The sequence below is a fragment of the Crocuta crocuta genome, unplaced genomic scaffold (genome assembly GCF_008692635.1).
Source record: "Crocuta crocuta isolate KB4526 unplaced genomic scaffold, BGI_CrCroc_1.0 scaffold57, whole genome shotgun sequence".
Classification (NCBI taxonomy): domain Eukaryota; kingdom Metazoa; phylum Chordata; class Mammalia; order Carnivora; family Hyaenidae; genus Crocuta; species Crocuta crocuta.
In genome coordinates, this window is record NW_027532163.1 from 3,346,597 (window position 1) to 3,368,621 (window position 22,025).

The 22,025-nt window shown below is 40.6% G+C and overlaps 1 protein-coding gene across 7 annotated transcripts in view; it reads right to left on the reverse strand.

Moving 5' to 3' along the window:
* Nucleotides 1–5,960: 5,960 nt before the first annotated feature.
* RBPJ (recombination signal binding protein for immunoglobulin kappa J region) overlaps nt 5,961–22,025 on the reverse strand; it is a 215,382-nt gene continuing 199,317 nt past the window's right edge. For 5 of the 7 annotated variants that reach the window (XM_077776600.1, XM_077776603.1, XM_077776598.1 and 2 more), the window contains 7 exons: nt 20,384–20,558; nt 16,372–16,509; nt 16,108–16,220; nt 12,015–12,155; nt 10,806–10,961; nt 10,335–10,438; nt 5,961–10,177 (listed from right to left, as the gene is read on the reverse strand). In XM_077776600.1, the coding sequence (XP_077632726.1) occupies nt 9,862–10,177; nt 10,335–10,438; nt 10,806–10,961; nt 12,015–12,155; nt 16,108–16,220; nt 16,372–16,509; nt 20,384–20,558 (1,143 nt within the window). In that variant the 3' untranslated portion in view covers nt 5,961–9,861. The remainder of the gene's footprint in view (nt 10,178–10,334; nt 10,439–10,805; nt 10,962–12,014; nt 12,156–16,107; nt 16,221–16,371; nt 16,510–20,383; nt 20,559–22,025) is intronic. The other 2 variants (XM_077776601.1, XM_077776602.1) reach the window with 2 other exon arrangements.

The window sequence follows — 22,025 nt, forward strand, 5'->3', positions numbered from 1 at the left end:
TCAGCTCTTCCCTAAGGAGGGGCGCTCTGTCTGCAAAGTGGAATTCGGGAGTCCCAGCCTGCTTCCTGCTGGGCTTCCTCACACTCCTCTCTCTCCATCCCCTACATCCCACAGCACCTCACCCTGCCCAGCCAGCAGCACCCCGGGGGGCTACCTCCAGGTGGCTGAAACAAACCCCAAGACAGCTGGGAGAAGCACAGTTCCTCAGGCAGCTTCCCATGAAGGTGCGTGCACAGCACCCCGCTGTGGTCAATAGTCAAGTACTCATTAAAACCACAGATCTTTATATTGAACAGAACATACTCCATACCTCTAGGACACACAGTGATTCTCGCCCACTTATACCCCGGGACGCCGCTGGGCTCTATTGATGGTTAGTTTCCATGACCTCTGAGCTCTAGATGAGTGACATTTTCAGTAGGAGTCCTTATTAGGGAAATATATGCGTGTAAATAAATTTTATATTTACATCTAGCCTCTCTCCACTAGAAGGAAAGCTGTATGTAAGCAGAGCTTTATTTATTGCTATATCTGCAGTGCCTAGCTGTAATAGAGCAAAATTAACTAATTCCGCACAATTATTAATACTGAGTAAGAGGCAGAGGCCAAGGATACTGACACATACTAACGGAAGGTCACTCCACTCCACAAGGGAAGACACGGGGCACAGAGAACTGTTTTTCTCCTAACGTAGTTGGAGATCCTACCCATCTGACTCTGGTAACCTGTTATATGTATACGATATAGAACTATATTTATATAATATCACATAACAACCAATTCCCAATGCTCCAGTGGTACCCCATGGTCCCATGTCACTGAAGGACCTGCCCTTGACCACACATACCCAGGCCCTCCCAGCTCCTTGCCTTCCATTCATTAGTCCAAACCCCAGCATTTTCTTACCCGTTGAAATCCTGAACGCCCTCACTCTCTGAGGCACTATTCAAATGCTACCGTCTCGATGCCCTCCTAGATATTAGCACTGCCTCCAAGCCCTTATCTCCCCCAACTAATAGAATCACAGCTTTGCCACTTAGAGCTGTGGAGTCCTGGCAGTGAAAAGTGCCTTCCTTTTCTTAATTTCTTCATCGGTAAAATTAAGGTAACAAGAGCAACACTTACCTGTTAGGACCCCAGTTATAAGTAATAAAATCCTATTCAAGTTAACCCTGGCACTGAAGGGAAATGGTAAGGAGAAGGGGTTGCCGCGAGGAACCCCAGCGCAGGAATCCACCCAAGGGCAGGAATGTACTTGAGCATCAGTAAGAGGTTGGAAATGGGCGTGCCCTCCCTTTCACGTGGGCGTCTGTTTCATTCTCCCTGTGAACCAGTTCACACCGCAGGTCAGTTCCTGTGTCAAAACAAGGCCCACGTGATCTCCCATTTCCTTCCTGCACAATCGCCTGTGGAACGTGACAGGAAGCTTTTTCAGGGGTCCTAATCAGCTACCCATGGGGGTAAGAACAAGCTCACAGTTCCCAAGAGCCCATTCCGTGGAAGGCGCTTTTCTAAAGGAGGCTAAAAGGCCAGAGGAGATGGGAGGCTTTTCCTAATGTGGTTCATGATCTGAGTATCCTTTTCAAAACTGCCTATGAAATTGGCTCATAGGAATCTGAGGAGTCAGAAACGTTTTCGTGTAAATCACCTGACACATAGAATACACTTAAGGCATTTTATTACAGAATTTATGGTTTGTAGCTCTCTCGAGTGACTGCCTATCGTCTGTTGTCCCATCCTAGCAACCTCGATTTCCTTCGTGGGTACTGATCTCTTGCCCTATTGGTTATCAATCCAGGCCTCAGCAGAGGAACCAAAAAGCCCCTAGAGGTTCCTTTTAACTGACCCTTCCTGTAAATGCACAGTGAGTGGCAGTGGGCTAGGCTCCCATCACCAGTTGCTGTTACCTATAAAACTGAATCGGGAGCAGGTGACTTCGGGAGAAGAGAGGGAATGCACAAGGGGAGAGGCTCCCTGAGCAGACCACCCTTCCGACGCAGGCTCCTTAACCCACAGAGTTCTAGTCCTAAACATGATTCAGGCTCCCTTCAATCCTGTGGGCTTCCGCTTTTCTTACCAAATCCCCCTTCCCTAGTAACCAGCCTTGGTTTCTGACTTTAAAAACTATTTTAACTCCAATACTGGCTATCACAGTGAAGGTGTACATTTTTAAACCTTTGAGACAGTGAATGCAAAACAGTCGTATCGCGGTTTTCTTGAATGAAAAAACAAAAACCAGGCTTGAAAACTAAACTCACACTGATCCAGAAAGACCCAAGCCAAATGGGCTCCAGAACCCAACTGAGGACACCAAAGCACGTATCTGGGCTCTGAGGCTAAATAGCACCAGGGCCCCAGTTAAGGGCTTTTCCCTAGCACCACTCCTAAAATCTATGGTGTTCCCCCCACCTACAAATGGGATAAAGGAAGAGTGGAGAGCTGCAGAATCCACCACCCACATAAATCAATGGCAAAATGGGGTTTATGATTTGAGCACCACTCAGGTCATTAATTCCCACCCTGGTCTCTGACCCCTGCTCTTCCTAACGACAACACAGAAAATCCAAAAACTCCTGAAGCTAGAATTGGCTACTACGCCTATTAGGGATGAAGACTCATTATCTTCATCTGGAACATGGAAAACTTTTGAAGTTTACGGGATCATTCTCTCTAGGATCATCAAATGTAGTGCATCATTTACAAGGAAGGCTTAGCTGGGGGAACCGGGAGATATTAACATGATAATATTAGTAATAATAGTGACAATATTAATACCTAGCAACGGAACAGCACTTCTGAGTTCATAAAGCATTCAATCTAGAATTACATTTGGATCTTTCACCTTCTCTAGGGCTGTTTTCCTCAACTGTAAAATGTGAGGATTGAAATAGGGCTGTTTCCTCTAAAGTTCCTGAAGACAGAACTGTCACAGAACCACTCCCTAGTAACCTGAGTCCCTCGGATCCTCTGGTGACTGTGACTTGGGAATCGTGGCACTTAGAAGCAGGATCCTGGGCCCCTGAGGCTGATCTAAATGCCAGCTCTGTTAAATTTAACCTGACTTTGGGCAGGTCCTGGGGCTGTCTCTTCATCTCTAAAACAGGCATGAGCTCATAGGGTTGTGGTGAGGATTAAACAGTGGCCATCAAACAACTCAGAAGCGGCCAGAGGGACTTCTCCCACAATCTTGCCTCACCTCTTGTCCCTCAGCCCAGTCCATTCATCATCTTAGCTAACTATTGAGAAACCCCAACAAGGACTTAATGCTGTAAACCCATATACTGTCACAGGTGGACACCTGTATGTCATTTACACGATAAACTTACAAGGTTTTTAGAATAAGCTCTGCTACAGACTGAACTGTGCCCCCTACTCCATTCATGTTGAAACGTAAGTCTCAATGTGACTCCATCTGGAGATGGCCTCTTGAGGGGTAATTAAGGTTAAATGAGGTCCTGAGGGTGGGGCCCAAATCAGATAGGATTGTGGCCTTCGGAAAAGGCCCAGTTTGCTTTCGGTCTCCCTCTCCCTCTTTCTCTGTGGGCCATGTGGGCCCACAGCGAGGGCGGCTGTAAGCCAGGAAGGGTTCTCACCTGAACCTGACCACGCTGGCTGGTGCCCTGATCGGACTTCCAGCCTCCAGGACTGTGAGAAAATTCATTTCTGTTGTTGAAACCACCCAGCCCATGATATTTTCATACGGCAGCCGGAGCAGAGTAGGACAAGCCCTCAGTGGAAATTTTCAGAAACGGCCACACCCTGACTGAGCTCAGAGCCCAGAATGTGACTGGCCATTTAAAAATTCCCACTTATGTCCTAACAAATTCTAACTTCTGGCATTATCCAGAAATAAGGATGGATATTCATGCTTCTAAGCAAAGAGCCGCATATACCATTGTCCTTCCGCTGAAGTTCTTCCCTCAGATCACACCGTTTGCAACCTTGGAATCTACCAGCAAATTCTCAGCTTGCAAAATGTCTAGGACATTTGGTGATTAAAGTAACAATCATTGTCCTCCAAGTCACAATTATTCTCCCCCCAAACTTTTCATTGTATCGTCTAAACATCTGAACGCCATATGAGGAACATAGTTATCATCAGTCTGTGTCGTGTGGTGAGGAAGACCTGAGGAGACAGGAGGTGTGCAAGGAGAAGCCATCTAAGTAAAAGAACAGCTGTCAAGCTGCTCAGGAGGCCACTGTGAAGACCACCTAGTCACACTCTTTCCTCCTGTGCATGATGAAGGTGCGGCTGCTTCTGGATTAACAGTTTGGGACTTAAAGAAATACCAGTAACCCTACTGTCCAACACCAGCAGAAATTATCAACCAGATAAAGGCGCCGGAAATGACTTACATGTTTGCACTGAACAAGCGAGGTGGCAGAATGTAAGGAAATGAAAAGCAGGGGCTACAGTCAAAATGCCCGGAAGAATTCGATACACACCTAAGCGTCATACTTACCTTGAAACATTGTTTTCATAGAATAGCACAGTTGAAAGTGCCGCTTCCCCAAAGCAAAACAAACTGTAAGTTCCAACAGCCATAACCTATTTGTGTTTGGTATGAATGTTTCTTGTAGTTAAAACCTTCTCCCTTTGTGTAGTATTTATCTGCCTTTTCAATGAACTCTACATGTGAGCTAACGGCTTTAACTAAATTTTATTGAACATCTATGTGCCAGGAACACAAATGACTTTATCCTGAATGCAAAAAACTACCTGTAAGAAGTACATTCTTCCAAGTTCTGACCGGGCCTGTGGCTTCCAGTGTTATCACTTGACCCTATGCCCTATGCTCTATCCCTCAGGTCAAGGTGAATAACCTCTTTAAATACATCAGCTTCATGTCTCCTTCATGATCTCCTAGCACTTAACTTTTTTAAGGATTCCTTTTTAGTCTAACTTTCTAGATTCTTTATTTTTTTAAAGAAGAGTCCCTTCTGTGACCACTTACTGCTAGAACCTGATGTAGCCTGCCCACTCTATCTCTGTAAATGGCAATCATCCGGAGGTGCAGTGACAAAAAGATGAAGATACACTTAATGGATCTTTGGTAAGATGGCTTGGAAAGGGCTCACATAATATTTATAGCAAGGAATAGACACTTGTTATTCTCTTCTAAACTCTGCATCAAGTAATCACTATCAATCTGGAGCCTTAAAAGCTTCTGGCTAAATGGTCTCTTATTTACCAATCACTATTTTTAGAGCAAGATGTCTTTAGCAAAATTCTGATAATATTTTTCTTGGCGGAGGACAGGAGAGAAGTTAGATAAAAAATAAACTTGCTAGGATTTAAAAAACAGCGTTGGGGGTCACCTGGGTGGCTCAGTTGGTTAAGCGTCCGACTTCGGCTCAGGTCATGATCTCACGGTTTATGGGTTCGAGCCCCGCATCAGGCTCTGTGCTGACAACTAGCTCAGAGCCTGGAGCCTGTCTTTGCATTCTATGACTCCCTCTCTCTCTGACCCTCCCCTGCTCACACGGTCTCTCTCAAAAATAAATAAAACATTAAAATTTTTTAAAAACAGCGTCCCCCTTTGTTTCCATATTAAACACAGACTCTTCTCTCTCCGTATTAGGAGCTTCCACTAAAAAGCACAAGCCATCATTGTATGTTCTTTCGTACATCAACCCAAATAAGAACTTTGTACTGGAAAAGCAAGCCACTGCTAAGTAATACTTGTTAATCTTGTTGAGATCAGAGCTTGAAATACTCCTAGAGTTGGGAGATCTGCCTCTTTTCCTTATTTACATGGGGAAACCCCCCTAAACTCTCTCTCTGGAAAGCATTAGTTACAAATACTGAAAAGAAAATTCGCAGCGCTATCACTTGATGTGATGTAGACAGCAAGGTAAGATTTTTACTATGCAAACTGTAATATGTAATTTGATTCTACCTTCACCAACTATTCAGAAATCAAAGACGATAACACAGGCATCAGGCACATCCAACAGAAGACTTTTACAATGGTTTACGTTTCCTTTTTATTTATTCCTTGAAACTGCCCGTAGTGCAGGTTTCTCATGGATGAAGTATGGAACTGAGCAGATTCATTTTTCTACAAAATTATGGTATAAACTTGCTCAATTTTCTATCTTATTGCTAATAAACCTTACAGGCGCACAGTTTGTAAAATAAACCCCTTAAGGACTGAATGAGTAGAGCATGCTGCAAGGTACAAGAAATAAGCTAAAAATGAGCATATAAACCTACATCTGGACAACACAGTACTGAATGCTGGCAAACATTTATCACGACATGGGGAAAAATTAATAGGAGATACAGTTCAGTCCTGAAAGGGTTAAATAGAAACCCTAATATATTATTGTTTCTAATCATCCAGCCCACATTACAGTGCTTGAAAACAAAATCAGAAGTACCGAACACACATTTGTTCAGTACTCATTAGAAAACACAGCTGCTTTTGAAATCAAAAGTAAGTAACTTGGTTAATAATTGAATAGCATTTTGTTTAAAAAAGGAACCCCTCCCCCTGTGGATTATCTGGGACGAGTTAAACAGGACGAGTTTAGTTCTCAAAAATTGCATGGGGAATATTCTGTGAGCCCACAGATGGTACCAGTTACATTGGAAAAAAAAAAAAAAGGAACAAAAACTAACCAGTTATGATCGCAAATAAGTCTGTGCACAAGAGGGATAAATATTTCACTAACACATATATGAGGATGCCTTTAGTTGCCACAGTTGAAGAAAAGTCAGCAGCAGGTTAAATATTATACTAGTGTTCGATTCTGAAATCATTCAAAATCAAAAGGGCATTCTACATTGAAAGCCTTTAAGTTGCCTTCCCAATCTATGTGATCAATTCAATGGAACTAAAAAACAGATTAGATCACAGACTCAGCTTCTAGCATAATTTTAGAAATTGCATAGCTCACGGGAGCAGAAGATACCCTTCTAAAATAGAATTGTAAAAAACCAGAAACAACCCAAAACTCGAATGTTCTCTAACAGAAGTGGTCTCCGTTGGAAGAAGAGTGTCTAACATCTCTAATAATGCCATCAGAGGAGGGGCTGTGTTCTGCTATTACCAGAGGGCAAGGCTCCTATAAATTATACATGGAAAATGATTCACAAATCCATAACAATTTTTTTTAAAGCAGCTGAAAAAAGAACTACTGATAAAAAAATAAGCTACAACAGACAAATCATTTCAGTCTTTAGTTTGTGGTATGCAGAATGGCATAAAATAGCAAGGGAAATGCCTGTATAAGTACATTCTTGGTTTTTCAAAAGAACAAACAAAAAACAAACAGGAAAAGGCTTTACAGTCTAGTATTTCAAAATTATCTTATTAAAAGAAACCAAGAGCCAAAATAAGGTATAATTAAATAGTAAAAAATGCAAAGTTCATTTTAATAAAGCCATAAACTTGAAAAAAATTAATTTGAGCTGCAAAGCTACATAAGAAATAGTTTGTTCTTCAAAAGTATCTCATCCGTTACCGGTTAATTTAACATAGTTTTGTAACTAAATACCAAACCTGGGAAGTGGAGGAAACTTGTGGCCCATTCAAAGTAAAGCGGCACTGAAAATATTTCCACGCTCCGAACCAAAAGCAGTGTGTAAAGGTTACTTCCATGACTCAACAGAGAAGAATAAATACTATTCAGAAGCAAGTTTGTAAGAAGCTAGTAAACAGTTAAAACAAAGAAAGGTAAGGCCACAATTCTGCCCTTGATCACTGAAACAGTTTGAAGTGTGAGGCAGGGTCAGCTTACAAGAGAAGCTAGTGACTGGAGCAGATCTGAAGAGAAGGCTATACATACAGAGTAACGCAGCCTGGGAGTACTTTAAAAGGCTTGCAGTGCGATAAAGCCACAATAACTCTGCTTTAACCACTAATGTGTTCTACAAGTGACTTCCTCCTTGAAAAGCGAGGAAAGGGTGATTTAGAGAAGTTAGGAATTGTATTTACAATGACACAGTCTGAGCAGAAGTGATAAGGAAGCTGGGGAGAGGGGAGAGCCCCTAAGAAGATGTTTAAAAAGTCTATCGATGAAGACGTTTTCAAAACGGCCCATGACACCAGAAAGACCATGTTCCGTGCGGAAACACTGCAGGAAGTTAGTTTTGCATTTGTAAGGTGCTTGTGGCTCCTGTTTCGGGGGACAGTAAAAGCTTACCACAATCTAGAGGTAGTTTTGAACTCTAAGAAGGATGATTGTATTACCAGACTGTGTCCTGGAACATCACACACACGGTTCCTGTACTAAAAGTAGCCCCGTGAGTCGGCGGCAATTTCTAAGAAACTGACTGAACAAACGCCTGACCAGAGTGCAGGAATGGAAGCAAGGGAAAACCAGTGAGCCTCGCACGGAAGGCCGACACACAACCTGAATGCAACTAAATCTCAACTGAATGGAAAAGAAATGTTTTCTGAGAAGGAGACATCTGTGGAGATACTCAGTACTGAGGAAGAGAAGATGCAGAAGTCAGGAGAGACAGGGAAAGATAAATTACATTTGCAGTTTTATAATCTCACAACTATCTGTTCTAAAGTACTGTCTTCCGAGCTATTTGCATTGGTCATCTAACAAAAGCATCTTGTTTTAAGGTTACAATGATGTTTCCTGACCTAGGCTACCAAAAAGAAAAAGGAAACAAACACATGCTTTTGCTGAGATTTTCTCATTATACAATAAGGGCACCAGCTACCAACTGGTAGCAAATACTTGTCATGATACTTTTTTGTTGTCGTCGTCGTCATATGCAAACAAGGCAGAAAACACCCTGCTGAAGGAGATCACTGGGAACATTCCAAGTTCAAAATAAAATGTTTAACTTACACATAATACAAGTTATGTACAAGATTAGGAGGGGGACCTGCACAAATCTGGAACAGGTAGATACATTTACACATGGGCAAAGGGGAGAGAACACTTCAAATACCAACATGTTCTGCACCATTAATTCATTAATAACTAAATGGCCACATTTAATTCCACATGTGTTAGAACCTCTTGGAATACCACTATAAATACATTTAAAGAAAAAAAAGGAAAACAAGGAAAGAACTACCAACAGTGTCTGAGAAAAGAGACTAAGGTAACATACATTGCATGTACTGCAGGCAAGGCAGAGGCATTGTTTTTTAAAGCTTTTGCACAGACTTCATATAATCTTAAAAAAAACAGGCGGGCCTTTACAAGATTTGACTTGCTGAAATCAAAACAATTTCGACTCAGGAAAAGTCGTAAGACATCAGCTTTAAAAAAAAAATAAAATAAAAAGAACAGTTCCAGCCTTAAACCAAAAACACCTGGAAGAATACGGTAATTAGGTTAAAGGAGCATGGTCAGGCTTGGAACTTGAATGTACTGAAGAGCAGAAGCTCCGAGGGGGCTGGGAGGAGAAGAACCTATTTGGTAACAAAGGTGTACTATATACTGTGATATAAAAAAAGGTATGGTGAAAATGTACCTTTTGCTAAAGCTTATACAAGTCCCTTGGTCCGTAAAAACTATGTTAGATTTGTGTCTTCTAGTTTGATTAACTTTTATTCCAGCCACATCTCTATTTCTTGCCCATTTAAACAAAACCAAACAAAAACCGACCAAACAAGAATAACAGCCGAAAACAATCGATTCCCAATAGTTTGTACATTTCGACGTTTTGTTTGTTTTACTGCGGCTTCTGCGCTTCAAATCAGCACTTGTAGGTAATGGGGTTTCTGAACAGTATCACCGGGTATGAAAAGTTTTCCCAAGAAACCACAAAAGATTGTTCATTTTTTTCTTTTTCTTTCTTTCTTTCTTTCTTCTTCTTCTTCTTTTTTTTTTTGTCAACATTTCGCCCCACTCAAGTCCGTTTAAGTCCCAGCAAGAAGCCGGTAGTTAGGACACCACCGTTGCTGCAGATGATGTGACACTGGTAGAATTTGTGCTGACGTTTGTGTAACTTCCCTCGCTGTTTGTGTTTGATTCATTAGGGGGCACCTGGCTTGAACTGGCTCGAAGGATTGCTCCTGCCGCACTGCAGTGTGGCCGTGGCCCCGGTTCCGGTGTGTAGGTAAAGGTAAGGCTGGTGGAATAAATGATTCCATCATTACGGACCAAAGTTACTGGAACCTGGACTGGCTGCCGGACCCATCGCCAGCCCTCCCGGAATGCAGAAATGTCTGGGACAACACAGAGCATACTCTCTCCACATCTGAGGAGGAAATATAAAGCACTTAAAAGGAAGGTAAATCTTAGAACTGGAACTTAAAACAAGGTTGCTCAATACATTACAATCAATATTAGGAAAGAATCTCACGTACCCACCCCCAACAAAAACTCTGGATGATGTAAAAAGTTTCATTAAGTACCTGTACATAGTTTCAGCTTCTACATCCCCAAACCACACTCGTAAATTTGGAGTGAAATTCTGTCCTGTAAGTTCAAGCATTGCTACGTCCCCACCGCCATTCAACTGAAATTCACAGAAAATCAGAAAAATGTTGAGAGAACTTTTCATTTTTCATTAAAGTACACAGATTAGTTTTTCATTGGACTATGATTTGTGGGGGAAAAAATGGAAAAATACAATTCTTCTTTTAAATAACATGATTATAAGGACAAATTGAGCTAAAACATCTCAAGAGACTATACCAGGTGATTTAAACTTAAATTTTCTTGTAGAAAAGTATGCTCTGATTTGTTTTTAAATCAACAAACGATGTATTAACAAAATCTCCAAATCTTATGATTTACTGTGAAATAAAATCACAGCAAGTCAGAGCAGAGAGCAATTGCAAAGAGCTAAGTGTCACTGAAAGTCAGCTTGTAAGCGGTCTCACCTGAAGACTTTCTACAACAGGCACAGGGGTGACTGGGGCAAGGACAGGGCCCATCCCCTCGTAAAATGTATACTCCGCCTTATCCGTGCTAATGATTGTCCAGGAAGCTCCGTCGTTTATCATCTCTTTATTTGGTTCTTTTGGGCATGGAGTGGCCTGAGGAAGAAAGAATGCACAGAAATGGGGTTTTGTATACACTGCAGCATAAAAACAATTTTAACAAGGTGACACTCATAGACTGAAGTTAACAGGCAGACAATTTAGTAGGAATTTCTTAACTTTCCAAACACGGTGCTCTGCCAATCCCTAAATAAACACAGAGTATATAAATATGGCAACCTCACATCCACCCGTTTTTATACCATGAAATGTTCCAGTGACATATTAAAAATAATACCTTTCAGAATAACCATTTGAGAGCACACCAGTACCTGCAGAGTTTCTTTAATAAATGATCGGTATTTGTGGCGTAAGTAGCTATTTAAAAATCTTTATGGATCCCTAGGAGAATGAGAACCCCTCAAGTTTAGAGAGCTGTTAGAAACTTGGGCACTTTCAGCAGAAGGAAACCAGGATGTGAACTGGCAACCCCCGAGCCCTACCTTCAAACACCAAGGCCTGTCCAGCAGTTCTGGGATGAGGAGGACGGCGGTGTGCGGCCATTGCTTTGAAATGGGTCTCCAGGTGTTTATAAAGACATTTCACACGAAAGTGTAACTATCCTATTAAATCATCTGCCCATGTCATAGACCTCCTCATGAAAAGACTTCTGAGTAAATGTACCTAAAGATTACCTTCTGAAACATTTCCTCATTACTATCTGGGAAGACCTCCACGTACACCTGGTAATTACGAACCCTCCCCAGAAATATGCGCGCATCTGTATATAACGTCTTCACACAGTTTCAGAGGATTCAATGAACACCCCAAATCCACTTTAGGATGATCTGAAAAAAGTTTTGATTCCCAGAAATAGATGTTAACTGTCTCTCCAAGAACACTTTTATGCATTTGAGTTCTTCCTTGAGGTGGAGGACTGCCACGTCGCAGGATCAAGTAGGTTAGGAACCTTTGGACTTGAGATAAATACCTGAATGCAGTTTGGTGTATTTGAGTCCAGTGTGCATTAAAGAAGACTTTTCGGTTTCTGTATGCTGCTAACTGAACAGCTGGCACAATTTTTTTTTAACCAGTCATTTAAAAACATACCTGAAACTGGATTATTCTTTCTTGAGAAAGGCACAAGTACATTCTTTCTGTGTCCTTAAGGTAAAACGCACATTTATGGAGTTGTGACACAGGATCGTCTGCGTCCAGTAATGCCGTTTGCTTATCCACTTTCCTAATTATCTATAGTTCAACAATTAAAAAAGAAAAGGTCATCATACACGGAGAGCTTTCATTATGGACACTACCCAGAACACAAAGAAAGAAAGTGTGAGAATAACACGTCACAGCTTATATGCAAGAACATTTACAAACACTAGGGCTAGGTAAAAAAAAGTACTTTCAGATCCCAAGCATGGTAGGATGTGGAAATGGTTCTTCTGGGAACACCTGGAGAACAGGGCAGGCAGGTACTCGTTTTCCAGGTCACTGCTTTTCAAATCATCTGCGGCTCTTGTTAAAAACACATCTGTTCTAATCCCACAGATCTCATGTGGGCCTAACAGTCTGCATGTCTAACAACCTGACAGCTGGTGTTAACCCTGCTGGCCAATGGACCATATTTTATTTAGCAAGTTCACTTGACTTTTCCAATGAAATAAAAATGACATCAAAAGAAAAACTATGTCTGAAGACTACTCTCTCTCTCTATCTATATGTATATAATTAAAAACCTGTGATAAGTACCATTTTTGCAGATCAGGAAACAGGCTCAAAGAAGTCCGGCAACTTGCTCAAAATCACCTGGTTAGAAGCTGAAGGACCAGAATGTGATTCAAGGGCTGGCTGCCTACTCAGCCTGAACTCTGTTACATTTTAAAATCCAACTATTTCACAAAAAAAAAAACCCAAAAAACAAAAAACAACCAAAAAAAAACAACCAAAAACCATACAGATGTCTGAAAGACAACCCTATCAAGTGCGAGAAGGCACCTGGCCCACTGGAGGTGCTCACTATGTGTCTGATGATTGGGAAGACGATCGCTCCCAGCAGCATACAGAAATGTCACAAACCATTTCTCACCTAAAATCAAAAGTACAGAAATCCCTTCCTTGTTGATATGTCCCTCCCCACCTGGTCCCCTTCATAGCAAACTCTTCTTCCTCACCGCGTGACCTCCTTAAGGAGCTCCGGCCTTTGGTCTCTGGAGCCCCCACCACAAGTGTGTTGGACAACGGCCACCGCGGCGTCCAGAGCTGCATCTGTCTTCGCTTTATTAGCGTCCGCAGAAGCACTGACACAGGCGTCCTCCTTCTGGGGACAGCCCTGCTCTAACTGGCCTTTAGAGTGTCCCAGACCCGAGTCCCCTTCTTCTCCCTCCATCCTCTTTCCTTTCCGCACCACTTAGAGGTTGGCAACTCCTGAAGCTGCAGCTCCAGTCCTAACATCTCTCCTCTGACATGTAACCTGTCTATTTACCTACTTTCTCAACGGTTCCACTTAAGGTGTGTAAGAGGCTAGGGACGCCTGGGTGGCTCAGTCGGTTAGGTGTCTGACTTCAGCTCAGGTCACGATCTCATGGTTCGTGGGTTCCAGTCCCACGTCGGGCTCTGTGCTGACAGCTCAGAGCCTGGAGCCTGTTTCGGATTCTGTGTCTCCCTCTCTCTCTGCCCCTCCCCCACTCACTCTGTCTCTCTCGCTCTCAAAAATAAACATTAAAAATAATATTTAAAAAAAAAGGTGTTTAACAGGCTACTTCAACCTTAATCAAAACTCAAACTTTTAACTTCCTCCAACTTGAAGCTCAATAAATGGCACCACCACTCACTCAATCCAAAACCTTGGGAGTCACTCTTGACTCCCTGTTTTCTCTTACACCCAACTGTCACTCTGTCAACAGATTCTATTAAGTCTACTTTCAAGTAAGTGCGTCATGTCTCATCACCTTACTGCTACAATCCTGAATTATGACTGAAGTTCACCTACTGTCTCTCTGCTCCTATGGCTACAGCCCACATTCTCCTCTTTACAGAGCCTCCAGAATCATCCTCCTAAACATAGATCAGTCATCATGCCCTGCTTAAAACCCTCCAGTGGCCTCCTATCATGTGTAGGTAATCGGAGTCCTAACTAATACTGGGAGGGACTCGACAAGATGCCGTTCACGGCCAACCATGGAGGCTCAGGTCCCACCTCCCCCCGGCTGGGACTACAGCGCTGCCCCGCGAGTCCTCACCACTCCCGTCTGACGTTCTTTCTGCACTCGTGCTGTCTGTCTGAAATGCCCTTCACAGTTTATGGTTCCCAACTTCAGTCTGGTCTCTGTTCAAATTTCCCCACTTCAAAGATTTCTCTGACCACTCTAAGCACTCCCCAAGGTCTCTAGGTCTACATCCTGTTATACTTCCTTCCCTAACATTTGTGTTAACCTTTAATACATTAATATGGGTATTTCTTTAGCTAATGTTGCCCATCTCCCTACCAAAATGTATGCTCATGAGGACAGAAAGCCCACCTTGCTCACCACTGTATTAGCACCTCGACAGTGTCTGGCACATGGAACGTTCAGGACTATTGGTAGGATGAACCTGTGCATGCAGGGCGCTAACACTTTGCTCCACAATGAACATCCTTAACAGTAACTACTGAGTTTTAGGAGGATTAAATGAATATACATAAAAGTGATTAGAAGAATACTATTAATATCATGCAAAATGTTGGCTTTTTTACTTGCTTAACATCTCAGTATCCAAAGATTTTTCATTACCTAAGCCACAACTGTATAAAAGTCCCCATCTTTAAAGATAGCATTCTTCATGTTTATATTTTTAGCTCTGCAGGTCATTAGGCAGAGTATCTTCCATTCTAATACCACATCCACTTTTGAGTTTAAAGGGAGAGAGTGAGTGCACCGCAGCAACAATAACTTCTAAGATAGTCTGCGCGACTGACTAAACTCAGGCAAAATGCTTCCATTTGATGCTAAAGTCTTAGGGCAATATTTAAATTTGATGAGGTTTGAATTTTAGAGAAAAAACTGAGTTTTGACTGATGTGAGCCTCCAGCACTCATGCTTCTCCACCACGTAGGAGGCTTGGCTACAGCCCTGCTATTTGTGCATTCCACGGTTCTCCACTAGCAAGTGACAAGCACAATGTGAACATGAGCCATGTTTGGTTCGGTTTCATTCCCCACAACAGTCTTTGGACACAGACTCTGCTGAATGACCTCTCACCAACAAATAAACCAAAGATGTCCACTGCTATTTGGCATCAAAAACTTGCTTCGGTCCTTTCTAATTATTGAGAAAAGGAAAGATATCTGAGACACCAGGTAATGCAAACGTTACAATGTAAGCTATGTGTGTGGGAATTCTACATTCATAAAACACCAGGAATTACTCCAAATGGCACTCTCTCCTCTGTGCTGGCTATGTAGCTTGTTGGTGGAGTATCTACCATATTTCTTAGATAAACTGGATATAGCCCAACACCGTGTCCCCCCCACCACCTGATCTTGAATCAGACTTACTCCTAAATCCCCTCCATCATTAACATAAGTAACTTTTCTTTCAGAAGAGGAGGGGGAATAGAAAAGTGGGAGTTTAAGGGAAGTGGTTTTTACAGTTTCAAAATCGTCCTAGTGAACAAAAAGTCATGTCGTCCTAGTGAACAAAAAGTCCTGAACACCATGCTTCTCTCTCAGAGTATGAAATAACAATTTAATTTTTAATAAATCGATCTTCTTGTTGGAGCATAAACTAATAAAAACTATGCTTATATTTTTAAAGTAAGAATTTCTATGCTTCTGAAAACTTGGTCCGGTGGCGGGATACAGCAGGTATCACAAAAAAATGAATACAGTGTATCTGTATTAGTTAAGGAAAGAAATCATAATGTAATTATTTAGTGCCCTCTATTGAACATGTTCAGATATACATCCAAAAAGGAAAATCTCCACCAAAATGTATTAAAACAGTATAACAGAAAGTCATTAATAATGTATTCATAAAAATTGGCTATCTGCCTTAAATTGTTTTTAAAACAAGGTGGGGTATAATTGTCAATAATCAAAGTCAGTGAATATTGATACATCTTAAAAAATGAAACTGAAGTATATTTTTACAACTGAATGCTGTGCCTTCTCGGTGTTAATTTTCACCGTACACATGACTGCAGCAAAAGGAGAGCGTACCAGCCTCGGGAGAGCCATGCCAGTGACTGAGCACACGAGTTTGACGGTCTGTCCGTAGTGGATGTAGCCGTCACGAACTGTGAATTCTTCTCCTTCTGATTCATCGTCATCCACTACAGTGGAGTGAAAAAAGAGATCATTTATCTTTTAGAATTCTTTAATCTACTTAGGAAAACAATAAAACTTAATAGATCTGTGTGTCTTATTATCAAAGAATTTAACAACTTCACACTAAAGACATCAAACACACATTTTCATACTCACAGAGATGAATGTAAAACGCTCCCCACTGCTGAGAACTGGCATGGAAATTACCTCCTTCCACATGCAAGTATCTGGTACTAACTGTCTGGGATCGAAGTCGATTGAACAGAGCCACTTTTGTTCCTGAGGCAATGCACACTGCAAAGAAAAAATAGCTTCTAGTTATGTGACTGGGGAGAAGGGACCTGGACCTGGCAAGTTATAATTATTCTTTATTATTACTTAATAATTAACAGATTCTGCTAACAAATTGATACCCTTAAAAAAAAAATCAAGGTTAACTCTCATTAATGATGTCAAGCTAAAGATGTAAAATACTACATCCATAAAATATTTTTAAATGAGCGCTATACAGTATGTTTAAAGCAGTGCTGTTCAGCAAAGGGAAATTATGTTTAAATGATAAATATGCAATAGGAAATTGAGTAAATTATGTCATTTATATATTTAAATAATGTACATCAAAATGAACTGATTAAAAAAAAGTATCTCCCTAGTATATCACTGAGTGGAAAAGTGGTCTATAAAACCCTCTGTATGCTGAGGTCCCTTTATATATATATTTATGTGACTGCACATGTCTGTCCATGTACTCACATCCAATCCTATGGAATGCACTCATAAAGGAGTCTAGAAGAATGTTTAGCAAAGTTGATGCCAATTGCCTCTGCATATTCTGATTTTAGAGATTTTGATTTCTTCTAATTACCTCAAAGTATAGCACTGCATGAAATTTCTTGAAAAAACAACCACATCTATGTAAGCAGGAAAATATTCTGAAAGTGAAATATGTTCTCTGTCAACAAGAAACTTACAATCAACAGAAAAACAAAGTGAGAGTTTAAATAAAATCCTGTAATTTGAATTAGAAATGGTGTGAATAGATGACATTAGCAAGAACACTCAACTCCCACTATGAAGCAAGCCTTGTCCACCAGCAGCAACAACAAAAACCAAAGAACAACAAATTTAAATCTGGGCAGGCTTCTAAACAGACTACAAAGATTTCCTCCTTAACCAAACTTAAAAAATCTTTTTAATGTTTATTTATTTTTGAAACAGAGAGAAAGACAGGACACAGGGAGCATGAGCGGGGGAAGGGGCAAAGAGAGGGAGACACAGAATCCGAAGCAGGCTCCAGGCTCTGAGCTATCAGCACAGAGCCCGACGCGGGGCTCCACCTCACAAACCATGAGATTATGACATGAGCTGAAGTCAGATGCCCAACAGACTGAGCCACCCAGGCGGCCCCTCCTCGACCAAACATTTAGGCCGGCTCCTCTTCCATCTTGGTCTGGCCAGCCCAGTTACTGCAAGATTCCATAAGTCTTCCTCCCACCCTTGACACCTGATCAAGTTTCCCATGCGCCACCCTGTGTATCTGATCACCAGAGGCCAGCTTTTAACAAAAATCCTGTTAAGCTGGCTCCTCTTGAACCCCGTACCCTGAATGTTTCGTCTTAGTAACGTTCTATCCACTGACCCCTCCCGTCCCGCTGTTCCTGGACTATCAATCCATTGAGCTCAGCTCCACACCCAAGTCTCCTCCCCCTTCCATGACAGTACTGAATACAACGGTCTTTACCACTTTACTAGCGTCTGGCTCTCGTGTTCTCTCTGACACTGTCGGCTTATAAAATACATTAAACTATACCAAGGAAATGAAATGAGCAAAATCCAGTATGTGGCAATCTCTCAGGGCCAAATGACTCAGTCTCTTGAATAAATACATTGCGAGGAGAGACAGCTAATGAAGAGGGAATCCAGAGATAAAAAATACTCAAGGCAGGGCCCCTGGGTGGCTCAGTTGGTTGAGCGTCCCACCCTTGATTTCAACTCAGGTCATGATCCCAGGGTCAAGGGACTGAGCTCTGTAGGCATCAGGCTCCCTACTGAGTGTGGAGTCTGCTAAGATATTTTCTCTTTCTCCCTCCCTCCGCTCCTATGACTCTCTTGTTCTCTAAAAAGTAAATAAAATAAAAAACAAGTAGACATATTTACTTTTAAAAAACTCAAGGACATGTCAACATAATATATATTGTAAATATCTGATGGGGATTCAAAATTTGAATTCTGATTCAAACAAAATACTAACAAAATGACATTTTAGATAATTTTAAATTAGTTCAACTAACTAGATATTTGATAATACAAAGAGATTATTTTTTAGTTGTTTTATAACATACCTGTTTCTATGTGATCATGGTATTGTAATTACATTAAAAAACAAGAGCCTCTATCTTTCAGAGATACATACTTACAGATGATAGGTCTTGTATTTGCATTGAACTAAGATGAAGAAGTGCGAGTAGGATATAGGTAGATGAAATAACACTGGCCTGCAGTTAAGATCAGTCTTGAAATTAGAGGATGGACACAGAGCTTTCATATAATTATGTGCCTCTGTCTACTTTGCTATGTTTGAAAATAGCCATAATATAAATGGTTATAATAATAATGACTGAGTGAACTAAAACCAACCAATAGATAAAAACCCAGTAAGTTCATAATAAAATGAAACAAAATAAAAACAAGCAAACTAAACAAAAACTCCTAAAACCTTCGTCACTTTCAAAGAACACTACTGCTATTCTGCAAATTAGTAAGCAAGCATCTTTCCTGCCTTTTCTCTGCAGACTATATTTGAAACAAAATGCTAATAAATTCTGAGTAAAACAATTAGAAAAAGCCCTTCATAAAATACTGGATTCAAGCAGCCATCATCAATGGTTAATGGCTCCGAGGAACTTTGTAACAATGGATTAGGCTAATGACAGCTCAACTTACTATAAACAACTTAATAGGACAAGAAGTGGGATAATCAGGTATCATCTCTGACTTCTGATTTGAAGGAAACAAACATATAGAGGACCAGCTAATTTTAAAATAAGTCTTTAGGTCTAACCACCAGTTTAGGGAAAATATGAGACAGCGGCACATGTAATCAACCAGATCCAGAATATGGAAATTCCAAAGGAAAAATGAGCCAGTTTCTTCCGCAAATGACATGGAGAGATTGCAGGGGGAGAGAACACACTATTATAGGATAAAATGTATGGGCCTTATTTGGATCCAAGTTTGAACAGGCCAACTGCTAAGAAACTCCTCCCCCTACACACAAAAGTACAACTATAAAACATTTCAGAGAGCATATAATGAATCTGCACATGGACTGGGTTTCAGATAGCATTAAAACACTACTGTCCACTTTTTTAGGCGTCACTACTGAAGTGGCTGAAAGAACAGGTTATCTGAGATTTTCATTAAAATATTCCAGCAGTCAGAGAAGAAAGAGACCATGGAAACAATGAAACGGAACTGGCAAAACCTACTGAGGCCAGGGGGATGGCCCCCTTACACAACTCTCTCCCTTTTGGGTGAGTTTGAAAATGTTCATATTAAAGAGTTAAAAAAGCAAAGAAAATTGGGTGCAGGGGCTGAAATGTACAACTCCATCAGACAGCGTTTATCTCTGGTATTTGGTAGTCTGAAAATTTGCTCACGAGGCAGCAGTTTTTGCCAGGGCAACTGTGTTAACCATGCTGTTCAGGTTTTCAGGGTGGCCTTTCACAGCCCATTTGATAACAGCATTTTTCAAAGAGGAGCTTTCGATGTTCTTGGGGGATAATTCTTAATGGAATGAGAACAAGGACATTTAGCGTCACTGGTCGGATGTACCCAGTGCCACCAGCGCTCCCTGTGGTCACTGACAGCACAAGGAATAAGTTTCCATTTCCCAAATGCTTGAGGGGAGCAGTGCAGAACCAACTCTGGCTGGGAGCCATCTCCTTGGACCATGCATCGTCCATTTTAATTAAAAAAATAAAAATGATGACCATAAAATGGCAAATAATAAATATGACAGTTTCAGATAAAGTGGAGGGCCACAAAACCATTACTGACAAATGAATCTGCTATCAAAAAGCAATTTGTAGTTAAGAAAATAGTTGAATTTGTCTTATTAACTCATTGGGGGAATTGGTGACAACAAAGAAAACTCCAGTATACATACAGTCAGCATTTTTCAACGACTGCTTCTTTTTGGAAGGTTTAGAGATGACTTTTATCCGCTTGCTGAGGAACACACCAATGTCATCACTGTTGCCATAGAACATCTTCACGGACAACATGAAGTGCTTTCTCTTGTCTGAATCAGATATGTACAAAGTTTTGGCTGTGCAATAGTTCTGAGAAAAAAGGAAAGTTTCAATAGCACCAAAAACTTATGGGTTATTACAACTCAGGATAGCCATGGCTAAGTGTTCGATGAATGAGTTCGATGAATGGCTAAAAAAACCAATTGCAAAAATTACTGAAATGGATCCTGGAAGACAAAGGACAGTCTTAAATACTAACATTACAATCTAGTTAACCCTGTTTTATAACAATTTTTTCTTGTTTTCTATAGCTCTATACCAACATAAAAAAATTGTAAACACTTTAACAGTAATTTTTAAAATAGAATTTTACAGGGCACCTGGTGGCTCAGTTAGTTATGCATCTGACCTTTGATATTGGGTCAGGTCATGACCTCAAGGTTAATGAGTTCGAGTCCTCCACGGGGCTCTGTGCTGACAGAATCCTGCTTGGGATTCTCTCTGCCCCTCCCCTGCTTGTGCTCTCTCTTTCTCCCTCTCTCAGAAATAAACAAACATTAAAAAAAACAACAAAAAAACCCAAGAATTTTACAGTGAAAAAAAGCACATGACTGTATTTCTGCAATGAAACCAAATAAATAAATAAAGCTATCAGAATTCAACTGAATTCTCTAAAAGATTTTTAGCGGCAATACTTTTCAAAATAGTGCATACAGTGTTTTTCTTTATGTGGTTGAACACTAGAGCAACCATCTGTAAGTTTGATAAAAACAATGTTAGAGTAACTGGATAATTATAAAATATTTTATTCCAGAAAGAGTTAGGAGAATAGTTTAAAAGAACTCTTTATAAAAATGGTTAACTTTGACCAATGGGAAAACTGGTATTATATCATCAAAAGAACTGATTGATGCTTGGGGTGCTTGGCTGGCTCAGTCAATGGAGCATATGACTCTTAATCTCAGGGTTGTGAGTTCAAGACCTACACTGCGGGTAGTACTTACTTAAAAAGGAAAAAAAAAATGAAACTGGATTGAAACGTAATTGAGAAGATAAACATAGCAAGGCATAATGCCAGTCTACCAGAAAATAAATTCTAGTAACTGAAAAGATAGGATTCAAGAGTTACAGCACTCCCAAATGACAATGAAAGTGCTACTATTTCAAATATTTATGACAATTCTGTTATCATTCCTATTCCCCTGATCCCTATGAATTAGGGAAGTAACTAAATAATTGATCTCTTTTTCTAGATTGGGTAAATAATGCTCAAACACAGGTTAGGTATTTAAAATATCTAAATTACTCTTTTTAGAAAATCAATGCTCTACCTTAAAATTAGGCTCCACAAGTTTCCTTGACTACCTCTGTTGTGTGTTTCCTTGAAAAACAAGGAAAAATGCCATTCATTTAAGAAATAGCTAATGTACTCTAGGTTTTTAACTTTTAAAATTTTAATAACACGTAATTTTAGCACAACAAAAATAATGCCACAGTTTATTTCATTTCTCATAGCAAAGTTATGTAAGACAACGTAGGTGCCATCGTGAGTATACT